General features: G+C 38.1%; 1 protein-coding gene across 5 annotated transcripts in view; it reads left to right on the top strand.

Moving 5' to 3' along the window:
* UBE3A (ubiquitin protein ligase E3A) overlaps nucleotides 1–7377 on the top strand; it is a 91582-nt gene extending 84205 nt beyond the window's left edge. For all 5 annotated transcript variants that reach the window (XM_067755771.1, XM_067755758.1, XM_067755760.1 and 2 more), the window contains 2 exons: nucleotides 4246–4389; nucleotides 5420–7377. In XM_067755771.1, coding sequence (XP_067611872.1) covers nucleotides 4246–4389; nucleotides 5420–5540 — 265 coding nt within the window. In that variant the 3' untranslated portion in view covers nucleotides 5541–7377. The remainder of the gene's footprint in view (nucleotides 1–4245; nucleotides 4390–5419) is intronic.
* The last annotated feature ends 10623 nt before the right edge of the window (nucleotides 7378–18000 follow it).

Here is an 18000-nt window from a genome sequence, read left to right as displayed (position 1 = left end):
CACCACATAAATTAGCTTTATTTCCAAGTTTATTTTGCATATTTCTTGAGTATTTTAGAGACTTCTAATTTCTATTTCAGATTTGTCCATCTCTCACTGAGTTCCATGTGTGTTTATGTGGCCCAGTGCCTTCTACCTGACTAGGGCCAATTTTTGTCACCTGCTTTCATCCCTTTACAACCAGAAGCTACTTTTAGGGGACACCTCTGCTTTCCAGGGTGCCCCCTATCCCTTTCAGGCATGATGTCTTCCTAAGACTGCCATATTTGGTCCAAGATACTTTCCTCTTGCCAGTGCTCTTACCTGCCCTTAGTAGTTCACTCTTGGGGTGCCCTTTTGGGGTGAACCCTAGCCCATGTAATTCTGCACACCCCATTCTTCCACATAGCTGCTGCTGGACTCTGCTGGTGTGGACTCAGGTGTATATAAACTCCAGTTTACATGTCAGTTTGAGTTTTCCACTCTGTTTTTCTAGTTAACTTAGGCATAGATTATGGGTGTTTTTATTGGAATTTGTCTCCTTTATGTACTGGATAGGTTTTAGAAGATGTGAGTGGGATGCAATCCATACAGCTACCACTTTAATGTAGAAACACAGAAGCTTCTTTTTTTCATTTTCAGTTTTCTAAATAGTTGCATTCTTAGTTCACAGTTTTAATGTAGAACGTAACACTTATAGGAAAAGAAGAATTTTGCTCAGTAAGTGTTTTCATTATATAAACTGATAGGAGTAACCCTAATATTTTAAGTTCTAATTTTTTAGAAAGAACCAAAAAAACAGCTAAACTTGTCACAGTGACCACTGCTGGTCTGCTGTTTCCTTCAGGGTTTGTCTCCTCTACTCAAGGGCACCCGTTGGTCTGCCTCTTCAGGTGTGGCTGATTCAGTATGGCTTTAGAACACTCCTGAAGGGTGAGGAAGCTTTTCTGCCCTGACAAAGGGCTCTGGGTTACAGCAGACTTGCTTTTTCTTGCCAGCCACCCAAAAGGAATGACCTAAACTGTGGTATGATTTCTCTCCTTCCTGAGAGATGTGCCTATACATTCCATGTCCAATTTCCTCTTGTGTAGTTATTTTAAAATTCTTTTCTCTAGGTGAATAGGGGGTTTGCAAGAACTGAAGGGTGGGGAGGATATTAGAGTGTCAGGGAAGGGAAGTGGAGAGAGCCAAGAATGCTAATAAAGCTGCTAAGCTATGTTAGAAATAATGGCATTGCACCAACAAAAGTACTAGCATTTTGGTAATAGAAATTGTATTCTAGAATACTAGAATATCAAAAACTAGAATTGTAATTATGGATGTAGGAAGTATGACATTCTCTGCCAAGTTTCTGGAAAGAACTTTCAAATAAATATTAAAATGCATTCTTCAGAAAACTAGAGCTTATCAATGAATTCGGTAAAGTTGCAGAATACAAAATTAATATACAGAAATCTCTTGCATTTCTATACACTAACAATGAAAGATCAGAAAGGGAAATTAAGGAAACAATCCCATTTACCATCGCATCAAAAAGAATAAAATACCTAGGAATAAACCTACCTAAGGAGAAAAAAGACCTGTGCTCCGAAAACTATAGGATGCTGATGAAAGAAATCGAAGACAACACAAACAGATGGAAAGATATACCATGTTCTTGGATTGAAAGATTCAGTATTGTCAAAATGACTATACTACCCAAGGTAACCTACAGATAATCCAATTCCTATCAAATTATCAATGGCATTTTCTAGAACAAAATTTTAAAAATTTGTACAGAAACAGAAAAGACCCCAAATAGCCACAGCAATCCTGAGAAAGAAAAATGGAGCTGGAGGAATCAGGTTCCCTGACTTCAGACTATACTACAAAGCTACAGTAATCAAAACAGTTTGGTATTAGCACAAAAATAGAAATATAGATCAATGGAACAGGATAGAAAGCTCAAATACAAACCCATACACCTATGGTCAATTAATCTATGACAGAGGAGGCAAGAATATACAGTGGAGAAAAGACAGTCTCTTTAGTAAGTGGTGCTGGGAAAACTGGACAGCTATATGGAAAAGAATGAAATTAGAACATTCTCTAACACTATACACAAAAATAAATTCAAAATGGATTAAAGAACTAAATGTAAGACTATACTATAAAACTCTTAGAGGAAAACATAGGCAGAAAACTCTGTGACATAAATTGCAGCAATATCTTTCTGAAATAATGAAAATAAAAACAAAAATAAACAAATGGGACCTAATGAAACTTAAAAGCTTTTTGCACAGCAAATGAAACCATAAACAAAACAAAAAGACAACCCACAGAATGGGAGAATATATTTGCAAACGAAGTGACCAACAAGGGATTAATCTCCAAAATATGCAAACAGCTCATGCAGCTGAATATCAAAAAACAAGCTAATCAGAAAATGGGCAGAAAATCTAAATAGACATTCCTTCGAAGATGACATACAGATGACCAAAAAGCACATGAAAAAATGCTCAACATCGCTAATTATTAGAGAAATGCAAATAGAAACTGCAATGAGGTATCACCTCACACCGGTCAGAATGGCCATCATCAAAAAATCTACAAAAAATAAGTGCTGGAGAGGGTGTGGAGAAAAGGGAATCCTCCCACACTGTTGGTAGGAATGTAAATTGATATAGCCACTATGGAGAACAGTATGGAAGTTCCTTAAAAATTAAAAATAGAGGTACCATATGATCCAGCAATCCCACTCCTGGGCATATATCTGGAGAAAAGGATAATTCAAAAGGATACATGCATCCCAGTGTTCATTGCAGCACTATTTACAATAGCCAAGATGTGGAAGCAACCTAAATGTTCATCAGCAAAGGAATGGATAAAGAAGATGTGGTACATATGTACAATGGATATTACTTAGCCATAAAAAAGAATGAAATAATGCCATTTGCAGCAACATGGATGGACCTGTAGATGATCATACTAAGTGAGGTAAATCAAATAGAGAAAGACAAATACCATATGATATCACTTATATGTGGAATCTAAAAAAAAATGATACAAGTGCACTTATTTACAAAACAGAAACAGAGTCAGACTTCTAAAACCAACTTAATGGTTACCAAAGGGGACAGGTGGGAGGAGGGATAAATTAGGAGTTTGGGATTAACATATATACACTACTGTATATAAAATAGATAATCAACAAGGACCTATTCTGTAGCACAGGGAACTCAGTATTTTGTAATAACCTATATGGGAAAAGAAGCTGAAAAAGAATGGATATATGTATAACTGAATCACTTTGCTGTACACCTGAAACTAACACAACATTGTAAATCAACTATACTCCAATATAAAATAAAAATTAAATTTAAAAAATGCATTCTTTCACCAATTAAAAATGTTTTTAATTGTTTTCCAAAATCTTAAAAATTTTTATCTGAGAAGTAGTGTGTATGTTAAATTTATGGATTATTATTCAAACAAGCATGCCAGGATTGCTCTTAATGTGCTTGCATTTTGTTTTTAGAGTAAGTTTAACAAGCATCATTATAACATGACTTTTATCACATAGGTTTTAGGAATGCCAGGGATTAAATTATTCTCTTAAAATAACTGCAGATGACAGATATATCAGAATAATACCCCATCTCCCCTTCCCCAGCACACACTATTGATATTGATTATATAATAATTGTATACTTTTTTATTAGTACTTTTAGGTGTGTGGGTTGTTTTTATTTTTTTCTTTTCCTTTTCTTTTGTCTCTTATCTGTATCACCTTCTCCCCAATGTTGTGTAAGATATGAGCAGACAAAGAAAATAAAGGACGGGTAAATACAATGTATACACACATGCACACACGTAGACAAAGAAAATAAAGGAGGGGTAAATAAAATACACACACACACACACCCGAAGACATCAGGAGTTAAGTTTTCACAGTACACACATTTTGTCTTCTGTTTGTTACTGATTATATATTTACAGTTTACATAATTATTTCCTTTTGTTGGACACTTAGGTTTACCAGTTATTGCTGTTGTAGATAATGTAGTGATGAACAAAAGCTTTTATATTTTTAAAAACTGTTTCCTTAAGATAAATTTGCATAGTGGAATTCCTAGGTCCTAGATGACCAGAAAAGAATCTTCAGGGTACTTGATATTAACTTCCAGGTTATCTCCTATTATGGTTTTAATGCAAATCATAAACTTACATTAGTGCTCGTTATAATGAATGCCAAACTAAAATCAGTATTTTATCTTTTCTTATTAGGGAGTTCTGGGAAATCGTTCATTCATTTACAGATGAGCAGAAAAGACTCTTCTTGCAGTTTACAACGGGCACAGACAGGGCACCTGTGGGCGGACTAGGAAAATTAAAGATGATTATAGCCAAAAATGGCCCAGACACAGAAAGGTAATTATTAAATTGTGACTGTATACTGAAAACCTTGCATTCCACATTACACATGTGTGACGTATCCAGAAGCTTCTGAGCACTTTTGCAATTTTATATAGAAATCTCCAAATCACATGAAACATTAGTTCAGAGAATATTTTGCTGTTAATGTTTGAGAAAATTTTTAAACACTGGCCAGGTTAAAAATTATTATGGAGTTCACTTGATTTGAAATTTTAAAAATTGGTGTGATTAGTTTTTGGTTGAGAATTTTTTAATTGAAAGCCATATTATGTCATCTATTTAGAATAGTAAAGTTGAGGCTCAGGAGATTGTCTATTCAGCCCTATATTATGCTAGAATGACGAATTTCATAGTCCTTACATTGTGTTTCCTCTCCGTCGTGTAAGTTAACATTTGGTGCATAGTGACCATATGTGAGCAGTAGTATATTTAATAGCTTGAATGTATAGAAACATTTCTATTAGTTTTCTACATTATTTGATATTATTTGGTATTGTCTGTATTATTTGGTATTAATGTAAGTTTATTGGTTATCAAATCAATTACATAGTCATACAAGAATATTTCTAATAAGCATTAAAGAGCCCAGACTTTGAAATTTTGGAAACGAGGTTTGAATATATTACCTCCACCTTTGAGTAAGTTACTTAATTTCTCAGTGACTTCAACTCTACAGTGGGGAAACTGACACCCAGTCTGTAGGTTTATTGTGAGAAAATTTAGTTAAATGAGCTCTCAGGGTTAAGTACCTAAAACAGTATCTGGTATGTAGTAATAATTTTGTGGATGCAATATGTTATCATCAACCATCATCATTATTAGCACTGAGTAATTTATGAGATAGAGACAAACTGCAGTTTGGTAGTTGTATGGCAAGAGCAGAAAGATTATCCATGACTTGTATTAATGTATAGTCTGCATTGCAAACCATCTCAACATATATACCATCTAAAGTAGGATCATTTAATACTGAGCGTATTTCCCATGACTTATTTTCCTATTTTTCCCCTTTCTCTCTATATAGGTTACCTACATCTCATACTTGCTTTAATGTCCTTTTACTTCCGGAATATTCAAGCAAAGAAAAACTTAAAGAGAGATTGTTGAAGGCCATCACTTATGCCAAAGGATTTGGCATGCTGTAAAAAAACAAAAAAAGGGGGGGGAGAAAAAAATTTTAAATTTTAATAAATATAACAAGAGGGATAAAATTGGTGGTGATAGTGACCCAGTACAAAAAGGCTGTAAAATAGTGAACCACAGTAGTCACCTATGTCTGTGCCTCCCTTCTTTATTGGGGATATGTGGGCTGGAACAGCAGATTTCAGCTACTTATATGAACAAATCCTTTATTATTATTATTATTTTATTTTATTTTTTTGCGTGAAAGTGTTACTTTTTCTTTCACTTGTATGTACAGAGAGGTTTTTCTGAATATTTATTTTAAGGGTTAAATCACTTTTGCTTGTGTTTATTACTGCTTGAGGTTGAGCCTTTTTGCATATTTAAAAAATATATACCAACAAACTACTCTCCCAAGGAAAATATTGCCACCATTTGTAGACCATGTAACCTTCAAGTATGTGCTACTTTTTTTGTCCCTGTATCTAACTCAAATCAGGAGCTGTATTTTTTTTTTTTAAACAATTTGCTTTTGAAACTTGAAGTCTTGAAAACAGTGTGATGCAGTTGCTGCTGTTCTAGTCCCCAAAGAGTTTTCTGTGCAAAATCTTAAAATCAATAAAGATGGAAGGGAGAACTTGAAATGTTTAACTGCAGCCCTCAGAACTTTACTTTAGTAACAGCACAACGAATTAAAAACAACTCATGCCACAGTATGTTGTCTTCATGTGTCTTGCAATGAACTGTTTCAGTAGCCAATCCTCTTTCTTAGTATATGGAAGGACAGGGATTTGTTGTTGTCGTCACTGTTGTTGTTGTTGTTGTTGTTGTTTTAAGTTTACTGGGGAAAAGTGCATTTGGCCAAAAGAAATGGTAGTCAAACCCTTTGCAAGAAAGGTAGGAAGTTTGTTGTTTATTATAAACATAAAGCATGTGAAAGTGCACTTAAAATAAATTTTTTATTAATTGCTTATTACCCGCATTTTAAATAGACAATCCAAAGTCTTCCCTTCATGTTGCCATCATATCTAATCAGCCATTTTATCAAGGCACATGATCAGTGTTGGAACATAATGGAAAGGATGGCTACTGTGCCTTGTTTTACCTAATCATACAGTAAGCAGAGACCTGGAAGTGAATGGAACTATTACTCTTTAGTCCTATTTACATTGTCTATCCCCAAAGATTAAAGTTTATTTCAAAAAGTAAGTGTTAAATAATACTTTCATGTACTATGGAAAAGTACAGGTTGGTTTAAATTACTGGACATTCAGAAGTAAGTAGTTTCTTCCCCTTTCTAGTCTTCTGTGTCTGTGTTGTTAATTTCTTTTATTGCAATATAAAATAAAAGGATTATGTATTTTTAACTGAGAAGAGACATATTGATATATCCTTTTACTACAAGTTACAGCTAATGTGCTGAGCTTGTGCCTCGATGATTGTTTTAACTGACTATGACAGATCAATTTGATGATTTGTTTGAAATTGGCAGGAAAAATACAGCTTTCAAATCATTGGAGGGGGAAAGAGGATGTCTTTAAGAATTATTTTAATTCTTTTAGTAATTGAGACTTAACTGTTATGTACCATAATGCTAAATAAAAGTGACATTTTTCACCATAATTTAGTGGAAAAAGAAGACATTGCTTTCCATATTGTGATAAAGTAACATGGGGTTTTTCTGGGCCAGCCTTTAGAACACTGTTAAGGTATGTACACTACCTTGATGCAAGGGACCCTCATGCTACTACAGTCATCTTAAAAGGCCTCTCATTCCTGTGCTTCTTGTGTATAATGAAAGTGAGAATAAGAGAAATCAAATACTCTGGGGGCGTTTTGTATAATAAATTCATGAAGAAATTTGTGTTCTTTGGTTCTCAAGTTTTATTATCACTACAGTATTGAAGTTCTACAGTTGTAATAATATCTGTGTGAAGTTTTTGAATAGTAATTGAGTATAGGTTATCAGACATAGAATTCACATCAAATAGACTTTTAACAAACAGTTGAAAATAAACCTACTCTTGAAAATATTTTAAGAGAAAAATTCATTGGTTGTCTAGACTAATTGCTCTCACTTGCTTAGTAACTAATTATCCTGGGCATATTACCACTTCTTTTTATCATTGCCTCCTTTTCACTACTGTTTACAAAACTGTCACGGAACAATATCTTTAGGAAGAGGAAAAAAAATAGAAATTTTGACTGTAGTAGATATCTACCCCAGATGTCATGTTATAAAGTACTCTTTTGCCTGGATCAGCAGGAAGCTCTGGAGGAAATAAAGAACCATAAACTAAAGTAATTGGTTTTCCAAATAAAATACAAACTTTCTCTTATATATCATTGTTACTGAGTATTTCAAACATACAATAAAAACACGGCCTGTAGCCAAACTTCTCTGGAGCCTGGCCGCTTCAGCAAATTGAGTTGGATTTCCTCCCCTATATACTTTCCTGGACTGTGCTTAGTTGTGTGATGAAAAAAAACACGGCCTGTAGCCAAACTTTTCTGGAGCCTGGCCGCTTCAGCAAATTGAGTTGGATTTCCTCCCCTATATACTTCCCTGGGCTGTGCTTAGTTGTATGATTAAAAAAAAACACGGCCTGTAGCCAAACTTTTCTGGAGCCCGGCCGCTTCAGCAAATTGAGTTGGATTTCCTCCCCTATATACTTTCCTGGGCTGTGCTTAGTTGTGTGATAAAATCCAATGACAACTTCCCTAGCTTTATTTTGGGATACATACCTAAGCAGGGAGATACACGAAATGAGGCTTCAAACAGCACTTGCTGATGGTATTCATTTCCCCATTGGCACAGGTCCATCTTACTAGAAAAGACATGATTGTAACCTGGCAACATGACTCCCTGTTCCCGTAATACCATGACTGTGCTGGGATTTCAGGCCCCTTTAAGGGGTTTTCTCAAGAATTTCATTCAAACTGTCATTGGAAGGAGTGTCTTCCCAAGGCTGCTCTCTGTAGTCATGCTCCCCTTACCTGTTTACCTTAAATTTCTTTTTTGACCTTCCACTGGCTTCTAAGGACCATCTTTACCCTCCCTACCCCTTCCCTGAGCTGCCAGAGAATTCAAAGCACAGCTTCCTCTGGCTCTCTCTCTTGTTGTCTTTTACTACAGTGTTAGTGTGTAATTTCCTGGGGAGGCTAGAGAGTGTTACTAGTGCAGAGTCTCAAGACTTTTTCTTTTCCCCTATTCAAATCCAGTAGTTGACTTTTGTTAACCACTGTAGGAAGATTTTGGTGCAGATGTGTCCCTGTGAGAAATGCTGCTAAACTATTACTGTACCACTAAAAATGCTCTCCTGAAAGATACTCATAGCCTCCTACTTGCCAGTGAGAACTCCAGTAACCTTGGCAGCACCCTGAACTTGGTTCATCTGCTACTGTCCCTTTTTCAGTTGGATGGATACTACTATAATTGTAAAGTTCTGGTCTGTACCTGCCCAATTCTGTCTGTTATTCCTCCACCACTCAAAAAGATTCTTCCTCAAATCCATGTCTTCTGCTCAGTCTCTATCCCCAGAATATGTTTCTGGTACCTCAAAATCAATGCAGTTAAAAATGAAACTCTTATGTCTGTACCTACCATTTATTGTTTCTTCCTTAAAAGCATCATTTTCAACTCAGAATCCCTCATCCCTCAGTTATCACTGCTTGTATCATTTCTTTCCCCCTCCATCCTTCAACATACTTCCTTTCAGTCCCTGATCCTCTGACTCACCTGGATGCTGTTAGTAGCTTCCTAACTCACTGCCTGACTAACGTCCTCTTGCATTCTTTTTTGTTCTGCCAAAACACAATTTTGCTAATTTAAATATCCTTTGCTTCAAAACTTGTTCCCCTTTGAATAAATCTGCAAGCCTGCATCCAAAACCCTCCATAGGCTCAGCCCCACCTCCTTTTCCAATTTTACCATCAGTTACAGGCATGTCTCCCTGCGTCCCCACCCACATCTTATTTACCATCAGTTACAGGCATGTCTCCCTGCATCCCCACCCACATCTTAGCATGCTGTGTTTAATTATTTCATATTTCTCAAGTAACCTTGAAGGCCAAAATTTTAAAAGCGCCTCACCCATAAAGACTTCTTCATCAACCCCCAGAGTGTCTCTGTAACCTAACAGCAACCCAAACTTCCATGGTAGTTCATGCATGGTTGGGCACATCGAACAGTGAGGAATCACTGGGATTTTTCTTTTTTTCCCATAATCATTACCTGATGTGGGCAGATTCATGGGGAAGATTGTTTATCTTTGTGCCTCTGCCATGTAGTAGTTGCATAATAACTTTGTTAAAGGATTAGCTCTGTTTTTCCACTAGCTTGTCAATCACTACCTGATGAATGATTGAAAATGACTCAGCGTGCCGTAGAATGTTCAATGAAGCTTCTCTTTTTTCCGCTAAAGATGGCCTCAGTCTCCTGTCTCCTCTCCCTCCTCCCCCAAAAAGGTTTTTATTTTAAATATTTGAATATTTAGTGGCTAAAGAACTTGCTCTTGGAGGAAGTGGCTCCCCAGAATAACCGGCTCTGTCATTTCAACCTGTGAAACTGTAGGTTACTAAGAGGGGAAGGATGAAAAGAACAAAGTCCTTGAAGGCAAGATTTTCCTGCTTTATGGATGTGCTCTGGCAACCAGGAGCCTCTGTGCAGCCAGCCTCTGTGGCTACACTCCTCTCCCAGTGGAGATGGGAGCGGGTGTCTTACACCATCCTGTTGTTGCCAAACCCTCACATCAAGGAGCTATTCTTTGCTAAATACTGTGTTTTTTATATTAAATGAAGCACTCACCATGATGAATACCTGTTTTGCCAGAACCTTATAACCATTGCTACAAATTGACCCTTAAATCAGGATTCTTATGTTCAGCTGAACAGGATCTGGAATAATTATCCTATCTTCCAGTCTCCAGGAAACCATAGAAAATGTGATGGGCATGTGTCTAGTAAATAGTGCACAGATTGAGGGTACAACCTTCAGAGTTGGATGACTGGGTCTCAGTCCTGGCCCTGCCCTTCCTTCAGCTTGGATTATCATATCCAAGACTCAGTGAAGTTGAGATACAGATGCTAGGCAACCTGTTGCAAGACAGAAGAGGGAATCCATTGAGAGGCTGGAGATGCTTGTAGTGATTTCTTTTACAGGAGTTGACCCTCATCTACCTCAAAATGGAGGAGGAGTGTTTTCCCTCATCTTTGTTTTTTTAATTAAGATAATTCACATAATAAAATTCACCCCTTTAAGGTATATAATTAGTGGCTCTTAGAATATTCACAAGATTGTGCAAGCATCACATATAATTCTAGAGCATCTTCATCACTGCAAAAAAAAAAAATCTTGTACCCATTAAAAGTGACTGTCTCTCCCCGCTCTCCAAGTACTAACCACTAATCTACTTATCTACTTTTTGTCTATAGATTTGCCAATTTTGGATATTCCATATCAATAGAATCATACAACATGTGGCCTTTTGTGTCTAGCTTTTTTCACTTAGAACAATGTTTTCAAGGTGCATCTATGTTGCAGTATGTTTCAGCACTTCATTTCTTTTTATAGCTGAATAATATTGTATTGCTATACCATATTTTTGTTCATTTGGTAGATATTTGTGTAGTTTTCACTGTTTGGCTATTATAAGTACTACAACCATGAACATTGTGTACAAGTTTTTATGTGGACATAAGCTTTCATTTCTTTTGGCTATGTACACAGGAGTGAATTCCTGGGTCATATGCCCAATCCTTTCAAGGAACTGCCAACTGTTTTCCAACGTGGCTGCACTATTTTACATTCCCACCAGCAACTTGAGTTCTTATTCCTCCACATCCTGGCCAACACATATTATCTGACTTTGATTCCAGCCGTCCTAGTGGGAGTGAAGCGATATCTCAGTTTTGATTTGCATTTTCCTAATGACTAATGTTGAGCATCTTTTCATGTGCTTTTGGCTGTTTTATCATCTTTAGAGACATGTTTATTCAGAACATTTCCCCATTTTTTGATTGAGTTGTCTTTTTATTATTGAGTTGTTTAATTCTGATGCAAGTCCCTTACCAGATAAGTTATTTGCAAATATTTTATCCCATCCTTTGGATAGTATTTTCACTTTATTGATGGTGTTCTTTGAAGTACAAAAGACTTTAATTTTGGTGATATCCAAATTATCTATTTTTTCTTTTGTTGCTTGTGCTTTTGGTGTCATATCTTAAAGAATCATATGTGTCTTGTAGTTTTAGCTCCTATATTTAGATCTTTAATACATTTTTGCATATGGTGCCTTGTAGGAGTCTAGCTTCATTTTTTGGCATGTGGATATCCAATTGTCCAGGCACCAGTTGTTGAAAGACTTACTTCCCTGTGACTAGTGTTGGCACCCTTATGGAGAAATAATTGACCGTAAATATAAGACTTTATTTCTGGACTCTCAATTTCATTCCATTGACCTATATGTCAGTCCTTATGCCAGTACTACATTGTCTTGATTACTGTAGCTTTGTAGTAAGTTTTGAATTTGGGATGTGTGAATCTTCTAACTTTGTTCTTTTTCAAGGTCATTTTGGCTATTATGGGTGCCTTGCAGTTCCATGTGAATTTTGGGGTCAGCTTATCAGTTTCTACAAAACAGGCAGCTAGGATTTTGATAGGGATTGTGTTGAATCTGTAAATAAATATGGGGAATATCACTAATTTGACAATATAAAGGTATTCAATTCATGAACATGGTTGTCTTTGCATTTATTAAGGTCTTTAATTTTTTCATTGATGTTTCATAGATTTCAGTGTACAATCTTGGTTTCTTTGGTTAAATATTTTCCTAAGTATTTTATTCTTTTTGTTCTTTTGGATTTTCTATATACAAGATCATGCATCTGCCAAATAGAAATAGTTTGACTTCTTCCCTTTCACTCTGGGTTCTTTTTCTTTCTTTTCTAAGTGCCCTGGCTAGCACCTCTAGTACAATATTGAATGGAAGTGGCAAGAACAGATATCTTTATCTTAGTCCTGATTTTATGAGGAAAGCATTTAATCTTTCACCATTGAGTGTGATGCTAATGGTAGGTTTTTCATAGCTGCTTCAGGTTGAGGAAATTTTCCTTCCCTTTCTAGTTTTGAGTGTTTTTTCTCAAGAAAGGATATTAGATTTTGTCAGATGCTTCTTCTGCTTCTGTTAAGATGGTCATGTGGGTTTTGTCCTTTATCACATTGATGGATTTTGGTATGTTGTACCAACCCTGCATTCATGGGGTTATCCTACAGGTCCATGGTACACAAACCTTCTAATATGCTGCTGGGTTTGGTTTGTTTGTATTTTGTTTAGAATATTGCCGAATAAAGGGCACATTTACCAATGATGAGGCTGAAGTGTATGTTTCCTATAGGCCACACCCACATGGGGTCGTTGTAAGAGACTGGTCATGAGCCGTCTTGAAAATTACCCTGCACAAGTGGGCTTCCTGCTCTGGAGCAAGGCATCCAACATCTGAGTACCATCAGATGTAGAAGCTGTGTGAGGAGAAGAAATTGGAAGCTACCAACCAAGCCAGATGTTTCAGTTGGGGTTCCCTGGAGAGTCTGCTTCATGAAAGATAGACATTAACCCCCACCTCTGCCTGAAGGCTCAGTATCCTATTACAGTTGCACCAACTGGATAAGGCAGGATTCTTTTCTCTAATTCCCTCCCTTCCAGAAGGGCCAGACATAGCTTTTGAGTGAGAAAGTAGGTAAAGTGAGGAAGAGCCTATCTTCAGGCTTCCCACTCAGAAGAAGCCCTGAGCAAGAGTTATGTCTTCAATTAGGGGAGAGAGTGGCCTTTTGACGTTTCACTAGTGCGGATTTCATACCCAGAAAAATAGATGCTTTGTTTATTACCTGAAAGTGACCAGAAAAACTACATGACCTGAGAATTCATTCCTAGAAAAACAAATCCAGAGCCAGAGAGCAGACTTGCAAAAAGAAAAACATTGTGTTCTGCTGCACCATCCCCCTTACTTCCTTCCTGACACACAGGTTCCTCATTATGTAGTAAATCAGACCTATAGAAAGGACTTAGGCACACTTAGGATGGTGCTAAGGAAAGATCTCTAAGGGAGATTTCAAACCTACCTCTAGTCCTATTCCAAATGAAGTGTGAAGTTTTTTCTGTTCATTAACATTTACCTGGCAAATAGCAGTTGAATGCTAATCATGTTACAGGTTTGCTGAGGTTTCAGATTGATTTCAGAGCTGCTTTGTTCACTCAAGGAATCTTTTATGGGGAGACAGAATCTAGTGGGCCAGACATACATATAAACCACAAAGCGTAATAGACGTATGTAGAAATACAGTTCGGACAGAGAATTCAGATCCAAAAAATTTTCAGTTAGGAGGTGAAGGATTAGCTGAATCTTAACGGGTGGGTGGGTGTATACTAGGCAGACAAGTGGAGGGTGTTCAGTATGCCTGAGTGTAGGGCTCAAAGGGATCAAGACAGGATTGGAAAGGAAGACAGGTCAGATCATGAAAGACCTTGTAGACTTTACCAGTGACTTTGGACTTTTATTTTGCAGATACTGTAATACAAAGATAATTCATTTTGCATTTTATATGTATTATAACACGGACTGGAGGAGCATAAGTGCCACGCGGTCTTTGTAGTTAGGAGACCACTGCCATAATTCTAGAATGGTATATAAGAGCCTGAGGATAGAAGGGAGGGGACAGTCTAAGATATATTAGGAACTGGGACTGGGTGACTGATTAGATATTCCTGGGAGAGAGTAGTCAAAGATAAATCCCACATTTCTGGTTTGGGTTAATGGGTTGGTAGTGGTGGTGTGGGGTCTACAGGGAAGAGAAGCAGGTTTTGGAGGGAACATTAATACTCTTGGATTATGTTTCAGTTGAAGTGTCTGAGAGATACACAAGTGGAGCTGTTCAGAGGCAGTTAAAAAAAAATAAGGGTTTAAAGAAAAGCCTACACAAGATTAAAATGTATGGTTCTTCAGTATAGATGAGCCCTTAGGTAATCACCAGGGAAAGGGAATAAAGGAAGGAAGAAAGAACATGGACAGAATCCCTGGAAAATGCTAGCATTTGAGGGTTACACAAGGAAAGGAAAATGAAAAGCAGTTCACTTATTTGCTCATTTTTATCTGTGTTCCACTAGAAACCGAGCCTGATGAGGGCAGGGACCTTGTCCTTTTTTTCTTTTTTTTTTTTTAGCGGTACGTGGGCCTCTCACTGTTGTGGCCTCTCCCGTTGCGGAGCACAGCCTCCAGAAGCACAGGCTCATCGGCCATGGCTCACGGGCCCAGCCGCTCCGCGGCATGTGGGATCTTCCCAGACCGGGGCACGAACCCGAGTCCCCTGCATCGGCAGGCGGACTCTCAACCACTGCACCACCAGGGAAGCCCAGGGACCTTGTCTTAATCATGGCTGTGCCCCCAGTGCCTAGAGCAGAATGTAAACAAGCTTTGTAGAGCTACAGAGCAACCAGGTTGCCTCAGAAACCCCTTCCCATCCTCTTCCCTTCTGTCCCTCGCACACTTCTGGCTGATACCCTCCCCCACCTCAATTCTTACCGCAGTTTTTAAGAAGGTCATCCCAGGAAATATATCAGCTATGTGAAAATATTTCAAAACTTTTGAAATGTGATATATATTAACTTGAAAATCATCAATTACAGCAAATGTCCAGCTTTCAGGACTGATCACTGCCTAACACTGCTGGGTTCGGCCCACTTACCAGTGGGTCAAAAAGTTCACAGTAGTGAGATCAAATCGGTTTCTTGAGGCAACTAAGAAGGCAGCCTTGCTCTGGAGATAATCACCAAGGGCAGGAAAATAACCTCCAGTGCTTCAAGCTGAGATTGAGCAGGAGAATCCCAGCTCACCACAACTACAGTGTATGCTTGGGCCTGTCAGATGGAAGTTAGCCTATTACCTAAAAATGCATTTCAGAATTGCCCCCATGTGCTTGCATCCTGTACCCAGACCCAAAGAAAATGCCATTTGCCTTCAATATGTATTGTTAAAAGGACTGAAATATTTTTCAAATTTAAACTATAGTCCCTAAAATATTCATAATTCCAAAGTGCCTTTCACAGTGTATTATTTTGCTTACTTCATTATTGCCTAACTCTTTGCTTAAATTCTACTCCATGAGAGTAGGAATGTGTCTGGTTTTTTCACCCCAATGTTCAGAACGTATTTGTTGAGTGAATGAAATTATGCTTGTATGAATGAAATTATGCTTGTAAAACCAAAGGGCCTGATTTGTCAACTGGACTTCCAGATCTCCACAGAAGCTACCAGTAAAAGTAGTGTAAGAGCTGTTCCTGCATGTGAAGAGGGGGTCCTGGATGGAGCTTTTCTGGCATTCAGGTGCCCCTCACATGTTCCACTGTTCAGGGATAGCACAACCTTATACTGCTTTTATAAATGTAGCTGGTTTTGGAAAGCAATAAGAGGGAAACCAGTTTTCCATATATTCCTAAGAAGATGGTGAGTAAACAATCATGTTTTCCTAAGTAACTTTAGTTTTATGAGCTTCTTTCTCTCTACTGCAGGTCCCCACCCCACTCCCCACTCTAAAATCATGCTTGTAATCCCATTATTTATATAAGGGTGGCTTTTTGTTTCTCATCACAACCACCTGTGTGCTTTCGATACTTCTATGCAAGTAACCCATAGAGGAAATTAGTAAAATTCACACTGAATCCACATGAAGTGGATGCAGTCATTTGGGACAGTGCAGACCACTGCAGTGGACAGGAGTAGCCTCTGTCTGCAGATACGATTTCAGGTGACATTAGCCTGCAATTATTTAGCCATGTGCTTTATAACATTAATTCCACTTACGTTGCTGTCATCATGGGACTTAAGTATTTAGGAAATACAAAGAAATAACATTTAAAGAGAGCCCTACCATTATTCATTTTAATGTAAAATTGCCACTTCTCTGTATGTTTACCTCATGACCATCTAATTGATAACGAAGACCTCAACTTCCTTATATTACCTCAGAAAAAAGTCTGACATGTTAACCAACCACTGGACTGACCACTGGAAGGAAAAAAGACTGAAGATGTTTTATTTTGCTCAAGGGCAGTCATCCAACATCTGCTTTTGTGACAAGTTAACGTAATTGTATTGTAGAGGTGTAAGGATAAAAATGACCTTCTAAAAAATCATCTTCTCCAACCCTCTTTTTATAGATGAGGAAACTTAGGTCTCAAGCTGTGAAGCACTTTGCCCAAGATTACTCTGGTCATTACATTTATATGAATTTATATGAAGCTAGAAAGTAGAACCTCTGCCTCCCGTTTGGTGCTCTTATCACATCATCAGGCCACTTGCTTGCTTAAGTCAGCATTTCTTTGCTTAACTAAATGTAAGGAGGCTCCCCATAGGGCTTGCCTGCTGAGGATGGGGTGCAGAGGGAGAGTAAAAGAGAGAGCTCTCTCCTAGTTTTCAAGTCGACTAGTTTTCATTGGTTTGATTTTATTGAAAAAGATAAAAAATTAGGGCCAAGTTCCTATTCCTGTTCCCTCCCCAAGCCACTGAAGAAACAAATTTGCTAACATTCCCCAAATTATTGTCTTTTACTCTCTCTTTTTACAGTAAGAGCATTACTGGCAAAAAGTTTCCCAGAATCATGTTCCTCTTAGATATTCCTCCTTGATGTGGATATGAAGGCTTGCGTGGGAAGCTCCAGATGCGGGCCCAGTCCAGCCTGCTCTGCCTCTGCTGCTCGTGCTTGCTGCTTGTCTCCGTGTCTCCATTTGAAGGGCTGCAGGGCGAGTCGTGACCCAGGTCCACTTTCTTACTGTTAAATCCTGCCTTGGTTGTCATGTTTTTATAGAAGAGGAAAAGCATTTTCTCCCTGAGTTCCGGAGCAGTCTTGAGGTCAGGGGTAAGATTTTTCTTGGTAAGTATTAAGAAGTAGTTGCTGAATGATAAAGGGGTGGAAAGGGGAAGGGTGCCTTAGGAAAAAAGGTGTTCTCGGTGATGGGATTGCTTCCAGTTTGTTTTCCAATCTCTTCAGGAATGATTTTCTGCCCTCTTCCTGCACCCTGTGTTCTGATTCCTGGAGCATGCAGTACTCCTTCACTTCCTTTCTCCCAGGGGCTGTTAGAAGAATAACCTTGAAAGAGAAAACATGTGGGCTGTGGTAGACTTTGGATTCTGTCCTCCAGATACTTGGCTCTTTCACTCATGAGAAACTCCTGCCTTAGGCTGACTTGGATCTGGGTTAGCAGTGCCCAGTCCATTTGCATATCCTCTGGGCCATGTGGGCTGTTCTGGGGTCTTGACCTTTTCTTCTTGGGGTGATCCCCACTTCTGTTGCCATAGACTATGTATTTAAGAAGCTTGTCTTTCAATTTCCTGCCAATGGCTGGATCTTGGAAATGACTCTGCACAGTGCTGAAGGGCCTGCTAGGGGAGTCTCTAAGGATCACTTCTCCCCTGAATGGTGGCCTGCTGTCC

The sequence above is a fragment of the Pseudorca crassidens genome, chromosome 1 (assembly GCF_039906515.1).
Source record: "Pseudorca crassidens isolate mPseCra1 chromosome 1, mPseCra1.hap1, whole genome shotgun sequence".
In the NCBI taxonomy this organism is placed as follows: domain Eukaryota; kingdom Metazoa; phylum Chordata; class Mammalia; order Artiodactyla; family Delphinidae; genus Pseudorca; species Pseudorca crassidens.
The sequence above is the reverse complement of the archived record's forward strand: the minus strand, read 5'-3'. Positions and strand labels throughout refer to the sequence as shown.